General features: G+C 36.3%; 1 protein-coding gene across 3 annotated transcripts in view; it reads left to right on the plus strand.

The window, feature by feature from the left end:
• Positions 1-10,759, plus strand: part of LOC108967862 (stathmin) — a gene marked incomplete in the record, with an annotated part of 205,871 nt that overhangs the window by 133,115 nt on the left and 61,997 nt on the right. Inside the window, 1 exon segment of one of the 3 annotated variants that reach the window (XM_018931487.1) lies at positions 90-173. Coding sequence (XP_018787032.1) covers positions 90-173 — 84 coding nt within the window. 3 annotated transcript variants of the gene reach the window in all.

A 10,759-nucleotide genomic window follows, 5' to 3' on the forward strand; every position in this document is an offset into this window, starting at 1 on the left:
TAATATATAAACAAAACTCACAAAAAATTAATTGAATTTATAAAAAAAAAAAATATATTTCAAACAACCCATAATTCCTTATGAAACAGTATCGCGGAGATCAGCACCCATTAAGAAGAACAATAAAATACGCTCAAAACAGCCGCGTCTTTCCAAGAAAGTGAAATTTATCAGTAAGTATTCCAAAACTAGTGTAAATTATTTTTTCAATATATCTATGCATATTTAATTTATATTATTTATGACAAAAAAGTACGCGGAAATTGTAAATAAAACGCAAAATATTTAATTTTTATCAATATTTATTTTGTTACTTTTGAAGTAATTTCCATTAGATAAGTTCAATGATTTTTCCAGTACTCGCAACACTTTTCATAAACATTTTGTGGGATGGCCTTCAGCTCCTTCACAGAATTTTTTTTTTTACATATCTCTTCGGTTGATTGAAAACAGATTCCACGGAACGGCCATTTCAGTTTGGAGAACAAGAAAAAATCACACGGAGCAAAATCTTTTGAATGCAGTGGTTGATCGATGGTGTTCATTGTGTTTTTGGATTTATTCGGAAGCAATGGTGGCTCCATGCGATAATGCATTAACATCGTGAATGGTTCTTCCAAAATTCCGGTTATTTTCAACAATAGACCGACCGTTCCCCCTGAAATAAATTCATGATTCATGAATATTGAAAAAAAAAAACAATGGGCATCACCTTAATTTTTTAGCGTGGTTTCTCCACTGACTGTTGACTTGTTTGCATTTAAAACTTATAACCGGATGTCAAGTGGGTAGTTATAACGCTCTCCATCAATGTGTAATCGGAATTCTCATGATCTAGCATTTCCAAAAAGACCTGTTTACGATAATTGTTTTGAAAAAATTCAGCTTTATCGGGACGAGTCGTTCAAGAACTCGTTTGCTACCCAAAATATACACAAAAATCATTAGAAGGGCTCGCTAGCGATGTCCAGCTCTCTTGCCATCTCTCTAAAACTTGCGTGATGATTTTCAAGCACCATATCCTTTACATGACTTTGAAGAGAGCAAAATCGTCCAGAATGCAACGGCAACTGCAGGACTTGTCCGGAAAGTAATAGGACTGAGTCGATTTAAAAAAATTTATGGAACCAATCGTTACAATTCTTTAAACACTTTCAAAATAGGTTTCTTCTGCGTGGATGCAGAGCATTTTCCAAGCATTGAAGACGCCACGGAAGGTATTCTTCGGAATAGCCTTGAGAGCCGAGGTGCATGCTGCTGGGATCTCCTTTCATTGGCCTTTACAGGCAAGGAAGCAAAAAAAAGTCCGGGCTGTAGGGTGGCTGCGGAAGCGTTGGGATGCTGGCCTTGTTTCGGTAGCAGTTCACAAGAAAGGCGGTCCCGGGACGTTGTCGTGTTGCAACTTCCAAACGGCTGCAATGTCTTGACGCACCCGCTTGACCTGATTGACTTTTCTCTTGAGGACTTCCACGTAAAACTTAGCGTTGACGGTTTGTCCAGGAGGACAAAATTCATGGTGGACGATGCCTTTGACGTCAAAAACAAGACAATGATCATCGTTTTCACTTTGAATTTGCTCATTCTTTCGGTCGTCATCAGCAGCTTCTTCCCGGCCCTCCAGAAAGACCCGGTGCGACCGAAAAACACCACTTCTTACTAAAGCAACATCTGGGTAAGCCTGTTTGATCATTTCAACATTCAGAATTGAATCGCGTACCTCTGCTATAACGAACGTTATATTTTCGGCTTGCACCACTCACAGAAACACGTCGCGCGAAAATGTTTATCCTGTCTCTCCAGGTGCGCGGAGACAAATGACCAGCCGCTCGTTCATCAGCCAGGAACGCTCTCTGCCGAATCAAGTCGGACAAAACTACCCCTACCATTTTTTGATATATCAATTAGCCTGAGCATTTAATTACAATTTCCGAGTGCTATTTTTGTCACAATGTATGCCACAAAAAGTGATACTATGTGAATTTTTTTTTTTTTTCAAAAATAACCTCAAAATCGCATTTTGAAAGATACTACCCATAATTACCCACAATTAATGTACACTGTACATAGTTATTTTTAGAATTAAATAGCGCTTTCCTTCCAAATCAATTTTCATTAATTGAACTTCTGTGCATTCTGACAAATTTGGTATGAAATATTAATCACGTTCTAACCTCAAATATTTAGCAAACACTCTCAAATTGTTTTTGTAGTAAATGTCTGCCGTGCGTGACATTATGTAATAATTCAGCGCAAATATTTGTCATCACAAAATAATATGCATTATTTTTTAGCGCTACTAATCATTTCATTTTGTTTAGATTACAACAAAAATAGAATGAAATATATTCACTAATTTGTTTTTCCTTGATGTCAACTGTTTTAATATTCCTGATAGATTAGAACCAATCGCTTAGTAGAAAGCTGCACCTAAGTATTTTAGCGACCTACCACCCGGCTGGTGGCATTTGCGTCATATTGCAGACAACTTAATTGATACAGGAATAGAAGGAAGCAAAAAATACCCTTCCGAAACTACATTTCACGAGTTAAAAGGTTTCTAGACAAAAACTTGATATTTATTGTACACTTTGTATGGCAGCTATTTTTTATAGTGTTCCGTTTAGAACCATTTCTTTGCAGTTTGTACCGTTACCTTAGAAAATAATCTGTGCAAAATTATATGACGATATCTCGTCAAACAAAGAAGCTTCTCATATAAGGATTTGATTTTGATCGGTCAATTTGCATGGCAGCTATATGCTATAGCGGTCCGATTTAAACAATTTGCTTTGGTAGTGTACCGTTTCCGTAGAAAGTAATATGTGCCAAATTTCATGACGATATCTCGGCAAATAAAAAAGTTCGCCCTATAAGGGTTTGATCATTTTGTATGGCAGCTATATGCTATAGTGGTCCGATATCGGCGATTCCGACAAATTAGCAGCTTTTTAGAGAGAAACGGACGTGTGCAAAATTTCAGCATGATATCTCAAATATTAAGTTCGGGGTATAAAAGTGATGATGTGGACAACACCGTCACGTACTCACATTTGTAGGGTGCACTTTTCGGAATAAACTTAATAATGCATTCATATACATATGCGTGCTTTATTTGTTGTTGTAGTGGTGTCGATTAATGTGAGGTGGCAATCGGCGAACGTAGCGGCAAATGGCTATTGTCGGACGATTACCGCACGTACAATGAATTGCGTTGTTGTAGTGTCTGGTGCAGGGTTGGGGTTTATATTTACTGTTATGCTGATTATGTCTGCCGACCAGTCAGACGAACGTCAAAACTTAACGGACTTCAAGCGTGTGTTGGCTTGTGGCGACATCTCTGAAGTCGCCTTCTTGCTGCCTTCACCGGGGTTTCTTCTACCTGTTTTTTGCTGTTAACCTTTCGTCTCCGACGGTATGTCATAAAATGGCGTCCTGTTTCATGTCTATGTTAGTACCTGGTGTAGCATTTACCTCAGAACAACAACAACATTAACGTGGTAACATTATTACACTACAAAGAAAGGTAAAAAAAAAACAACAACAGCAATGCCTGCCAACGGAGACAGCAAGAAGGAAGTGTGCTCGAAAAGAAAGCTAAAAATAAAAGGACAAACACACCGAGGTAAAGTTGGCTTATTATTATGCCCCAGGGTGTTGTTTGCGCTGTTGTGGTTGCCAGCGTGTTTTGTGTGCGCCAGGCGGGGCTGCGGAGGTGGCAACAGCAGCGAGCCAATTGTGTTATTAAAAAGCAAACTGTAGCCGGCAAAGTCAGAATTGTAACATTGTATGGGTAAATGTGCCACTAAGCCGGTGTGTTTGGGTTAAAAAATGAGGGACCACTGTTGTTTGTTGCATGTGGCGGCAAGTAAAACTTTTTAATTCGTTTTTTTCGGCCAGGTAATGGCTTAGTATGTACATGAGTCATCTATTATACTAAATTGTTGTTATTTTGTTTACGGCTACTCGGCTTGCTTTGTAGTGTTCGACGTGTAAGCGCCCATTATGTGTAGTCTCCATCGTATAGGTGGGTTTAACAACTGTTCGAAGCGTCTGGGCGACGCCATGAAAATGTATAGTTTGTCCCATTGCAATGCTACACCATTACAATATATATGTAGCCGTCCACATAACTGCAATAATATATCCTTTTTGCCATTATTTACTCGAGTAAATGTACGAGCCCTTATTGTAATGAGTCTTAAACACGGCTAGGCGCTCTTATTTGAGGACATTACGTGTATTAACGCTTATGAAATAATGATTTTCGTAATTTTCTACCTTTGTTGAAATTTAAGCATTGAATGATGGTGTAAACACACAACCTTCACTTAATTTAGACACTTTGCTGTTACATAAACTTAATTTAATGAATTTGAAATTTTATTTTGAGTTTAGTAGTATTACTGATTCAAATTTTAAAGTGCCTTTTCAAATATGCGAAGCTCAAATTATTATTTTATTGCTTTCTTATTGCTTCTTTTATGATCTTGCCCAACGAGTGCTTCTTTTTTCAGAGGGGTCACCCCAAAAGGGTGTCGTAATGACCGCGTTTAAAATTTTTTATTTTTTTTTCAAAAATTTCATAATTTATTTGTTAATAGTGCATGTTTGTAACATTAAAAATCCTAATAAAATAATTAATTTTTTAGATGAGAAAAAAATTTTGAAAACTAGACGTTTTTATACGAGGAAACCCATGTAACCCCTTAAGAAAAACTTATGCACGATCTGAAGGTATGACATTTTAACAACTTTCTCGCAATTTCTGGATTCCATCCTAAAAGCACTGTGCCAGCTTGGCGGTCAATAAAAAACCAAGTCAATTTTTCATACTCTGTCGTGATGTGAACCCTAAGTTTACCGGAGCAAATGTTGGTCCAGAAGGGCTATAAGGCGGATAGGGTAAAATCTTTGCCTACCCAGAGGATACTTGCTCTAAGACGGGAAGCCATGAGCTGCTTGAACCAATATAAACGAATCGTTCGTGGCCACTCCCAAATGAATGGCGCTCAGGGCCCCATTCTCTCTATCCTATAATACAGCACGTTCTTCTGATCCAACCAAATACAAATCATTAATTTTGAGATATCGGATTTCGTCTTTGGACGTCTCTTGGACGTCTCTTAACTTCAATTCATAGGCCCCCACAAAGTTTCCTTATTTTTTAATGTATTCGGCTGCTCTTAAGCTATTGTTTGAGTTACTTCCAAAGATTCTAACAGCACTTCTTTGGTTGGCTACAATATTCATCGGGTAATATTTCCAGTTCCTCTTCTTCAAACTATTTTGGCATTCCTGGGTGGCCTTTATTTTTGTAATATTTGTTCAATTAGAGCATGACTTACGGCTTTAATTGACATATCCCGGAAAAGACGCACAAAAACTGCAGCTTTCCAATGGTAAGAAAGCTGTATAAATTTCTTTGAAATGTATCGAGCGAATAACTCGAAAAGAAAAAATTGCGAATTAAACCAAAAAAATAATAATTTAGTCGGTTGGGATGGTTTCTAATTTCTTCAACAAGTATTTTAAGCCCAATTCACGAACATACGCATGCGATGATTCTGGTCGTCTAGCGGCTTCAGTTCTTGAATCAATTTGATCTTGTGAAGATATAGGCCAAGGTCTGTTCGAAAAATTCGCCATAACGCCGCTCAATAGTTGATCTGACAAAACGATTATGACGACCATAAATTGGACGTAGCGCTCTTAAGGGGCTATACCAGTGTGACGCTTTCAAAAAATCAATTTTCCTTTTATTTATTTATTTTTTTTTGCTTTATCGTTAGTTTATATCTTGAAAAATATCCTGTGAAATCAGAAGGGTCGTGTCTTGAATAAGTTTTTGAATACCAGCGCTCTAAAGGTATAAATCGGATCTATTTTCTCAAAACGATTGAGTATTTCTGGATATATTTACTTTACAATGGCCTACAATCTTTTTGATTGGCTAAAAATCGTCGATATGGCGTTAAAAAAAAAAACAATTTTTTTCCTTAAAAAACAATTTATCAAAATCATCTAATTTTTTATGCATTACATTGGTATAGCCCCTTAAAGTTGAGGCCACTGAAGCCGAACTTCAGTAGTAAATTTGAATAATTCCGACTCGTTGTTGGAAATGTAAAAAAACATGTTGAAACGCTCTGTTTATACGGCACTTTTCGTGTATAGTTTTCCAAAACTTTTTCGGTTTCAAAGCCCAGTAACATAACATTATATCTAATGTTTGCGTTTTCGAGAAAATTGCCGCATAAAAATACCATTGGCAACACAAAACGTTTAAACCACTTTTTTGCTATGTACAGTAAAACTACTACATAAGCTAGAATTCCATTTTAATATTTTTGATAAAATTTTCGAAGTTGGAGGCCTTTAGAATTGAATGCAAAAATAATGTAAAAAAATATGAACTTTTGAGACTAAACTTTGCTGTTTCGAAAGGTTCCTTACTATTTTTTATTTTTACCAAAACTTTGTATTTCGTTCCCTCTACCTGCAGCAGCGTCTATTAGGATGTATAACAGGAACTAAGGCTTCTTTCATTACTATTTCATTGAAATAGTTTAATATCTCAAGCTTCTGTATAGCTGCAGACAAACTTTCTTTTGGTATCCTTATATAATACATACACATATGTATAGATGTCTGTATATGAGCAATTTTAGAATATCCATCAATTAGTCCGACAGAACATTACTGAAATTGCATTTGTAGTTAAAACTTTCGAAACCCTGCGGCAAAGCAATTATGATTATTACGAATGTTATTGTAGTTGTTTTTTGTTTCATTGGACAGCGGCAAACATAATTCGCCATTATAATCAAATTTTACAAAACCTCATTTGCAAATTGAAATTTTTAGTGTTTACATACAGGCATACATACTATGTACATATGTACATATTTGGTCATTGTTTTTTTTTGCACTGTCAAGAAAAACAACTATCGGTCGGAGATAGCTATAAAAACATTGAAATACAATTAAAATGTGCACACACTCGTACATAAATAGTCACGTATTTCAAGTGTGCGAAAATGAAAATTTTCAGTTAATTAAGATTTTCAACCGCAAACAGCGACAATTCAATTAAAGTTTTAATAAATAGTGCAACCAATAACAATGCTCGTTGAAGTATTTACAAATAAAAATGCATGCAAATGATTGTGTTGTCATAACTGATATTTAATTTAATCCTTTTTCATTAACTGAAAATAGCACGAGTCACTTGCGGCCGCAAAGGTGCACGCAAGAAGGCCGTTGGATAACTTGCAAATTGAAAATTTATTTATTGAAATTGATTGGTTTATAATGTCATTAAATCACGCCTGAAAAAATGATGTTTCATGGCAGGAAATTTATTTGAAATTAAGTGGAATAAGTTAACTAGCAAAAAAATTAAATTAAAATGTGATTACAGAGCGAGTATTAAATTATTAAATAAAAAATTAAAAGGCGTAAGGTAAATAATATGTGTTAAAATGCTACAGCAAGGGATTTAAAAATAGAAACACAAAGCAAGGTAATAAAATTTGACGCGAAAGTAGTATAAAATGTGCTTTGCCCCGTGCAAGAATAATAAGATCTCAGAATAGGTGTTCTCATGTGAGGAATCGCGCTTCGTTCAATAATATAAAGTCGCCTATAGTTTGTGAAAACGTTATAATATTATGTACAAACATTCAAAGACAAGAAGAGTTTGGATATTATAGTGTTGCATTGGACAATAAATTGTGCCGCATTTTACAAAGATATCTATAAAAAAATTTTATCGGTCAGTTTGTAAGGCAGCTATATGCTATAATGATCCGATCTGGGAAATTTATACAGATATTGTAGCGTTGCCTTGCGCAATACTCTATGCAGGATTTTGTGAAGACGTCTTGTCAAATCGGCCAGTTTGGAAGGCAACTATATGCTATAGTGGTCCGAAATCAGCGATTATGACAATTGAAACTGAGTGGTTAGTTCGCATATATACGGGATGGCAGACTGACCGGATATGGCTAAATCGACGCAACTCGCCACACTCATTGTTCATACTGAAACTTTATAGGACTTCCAACTTCCTTTCCAGTTTTACAAACTTCGTTTCCATATCAAAAGCAACAATAAGATAATGACAAAGATCTGAAAGAATTTCTGCCTTAAAAAGGATTTTCACATCATCTTAATCCGTTCAAAGGTTATTAGTCTATTTGCATTGAACCGACATTTCTCGAATGATAATGCCAAAAGCATCCCACTATTTGCTAAGCGGAATTGATGGAAACTACCCCGCTCAAATCGGAGGGAGAACGAGTGGACTCTCCGTCGTCATCTTGCGGTGTAGCACTGGACCTATGAATCTCTCGTGTCATTGGTGGACGACAAATTTCTTGACAACCCAGGAGATCTACGAAACTACTTGCTTTTAGCAAAGTTCATCTTGCTGTAATCGTAGGATTTCTTCAAAGACATTTTCCTTTTCATTCTGTAAGGCTAAAAATCCTGTCGGACGCAAATTGTCCAGAATAACATAAATATAATATATTCGACTGTTCTTCAAATGGATTCGAGTTGCCTTGAGTCTAAGCTCTTGGCGATCTTCTCACTCTTCTATCTTCTATAGACAGTTGGTGTGGACTAGGACGGTCCTTTCCAATCTAACCTAAAGAATAACATAAATATAATATTTTCGACGAAAGATTGGTGTTCAATCGGGTTCCAGTTGCCATGAGTGTAATCACTTGGCGAGTATGAACTAGGATGGTCTTTTTCAAGTCTTTTCCAACCTAACCTGAAACAGATTTGCATAGATATAATGTATTCGACGAAAGACTGTTCTTCGAATAGTTTCTAGATGCCGCGAGTTTAATCTCTTTGTGATCTTCTTTCACTTCTACAAAAAGCTAGTATGGAAACGAGCCGTCCTTTCCAATTTGACCTAAACCATATTTGCTTAACCTAACCAGCTCAACAGAGCATTCACTCAATCAGGCACGAACGCATCGCCAATGCTTCTTCAAAGGCTGAGGTAAATTGCTCATTTGTAGAAATAGTTAGGCTCGTCACCAAATAATGAACCATTCATGGTAATCATGAAATTGACCCGCGACCGCTAATTTGATGATAACTCACTGTTTTTTATTATTTTTATTTTTAAATAATTTCTCCATCCAAAAGGCGTTAAATTAAAAGCACTCACTTTTAACAAATACTCCAGAAGTACTTCCGATTATTTTGTAGCAAATTAAACTTAAATACTTGGTGTTCAAGAGGAAATGGCAAAAGAGGGCACTAATTGAAATAGGAGTGGCCGAGCGCCAGAGCGGAGCGGCGGAAATAGTTAGAAAAGTGGAAAATCGTAGTTCAACTCGAGCCATTATTACAACAGTTAGTTGAAGTGCTGCACTAATCGCAGCCAACAAAAAAACATAACAAATTCAGTTATAAATATGAGTCTGGAAGGGTGAGGGTAAGGCTATGAGCGCAAAAATGACAAATCGCCAGCAATTCAAATGACATTTTTCTTTCACAAAATACAAAAAAAACGTAGAAATATACAAATAAATAGAAGTGCGAGCAGCTGCCAAGTGAAATTGTTGCTGCCAAAAGTGCATACGCGAACTAATGGCCGAAATGGATGAACTAACTAACTGACAAAGTGGCGAGCTGCCGGCATGGACGCTGCAGCCGCCGACGTCGAGAACTACAAATGGTTGTGAGTGGACAATATTTTAATAGCGTTTAGTCATTTGTTAAGCGTTGAGATAGATAGCGCATAAGTGGAGAAGGGAAAGTGGCAAGGAAGTTGTAAACCCAGGGAGAGTCCATACCTTCGGCTATACGAATTTTAGTTAGGAACTTAGTGCCGTCGCCATAGTAGTACACAAGCAACGGAGTCAAACCGGTATGCGGCGACCAGACAAATGATGGTTTCGGGTGTTAAGTGAGTGAGTCGAGTGAAAAATGGTTGGAAAGACATTTTTGTGTAGATTTGTGAGTTTGCCGAAATGCATTAATCCCTTTCAGTGCGATGACTGGCGGCCCGGTCGTAACTACTAACGTCTGTTGTTAAGCCAACTTTTTCGCCACTTCACGATGATGTTGCTAGACAAAATTACTTTTTGAAGTGCTTACTTAACTCGCACATGCATATTGCTTGAAGATTCTTAGTACTTAGTTCTTCAACTAAAATTTTTTTTTAGGACACACTATGCTGTGGTGAATGGAGTTGTTGTTGATATTTATTCATTATGGTTCAACTTTCGTAGATTATTATGCGTGTTGATTACTTTATGGAGTTGACCGATTAATAAGTTTTTCAGTGTTATGACATTGTGTTTATTAATATTTATTATACCTTGAGTATGGTTTCTGTAAATGAAAACGTCGGGGAAATCTATCAAATATACATATATATATCTTCCATGTCCGTTCATGATCAAACCACTATAGCATATAGCTGCCGTATAACCTAATGGGTTAAACTCAAGTCCATATATGGAAGTTTTTTTTATTTGACAATATATCTTCACGAGATAAAGATACGAGATATATGTATGTTATTGTCCAAGGGAACGCTAGAACGTCCGAGCATATCGTTTGGATCGAACTACTATAGCTTATTGCTGCCATACAAGCTGACCTATCAAAATCAAGATAAAGATCTGTTTATAACCTTTTATCTTTAACAATTTCTTTGTAGATTTGATTTTAACAATATTTAAAATTAAATTTTTTTAAAATTTCTCCAATTTAATTTTTATTTTTATGG

Source organism: Bactrocera latifrons, unplaced genomic scaffold (assembly GCF_001853355.1).
Source record: "Bactrocera latifrons isolate USDA-ARS-PBARC rearing strain unplaced genomic scaffold, ASM185335v1 scaffold_2, whole genome shotgun sequence".
NCBI lineage: Eukaryota > Metazoa > Arthropoda > Insecta > Diptera > Tephritidae > Bactrocera > Bactrocera latifrons.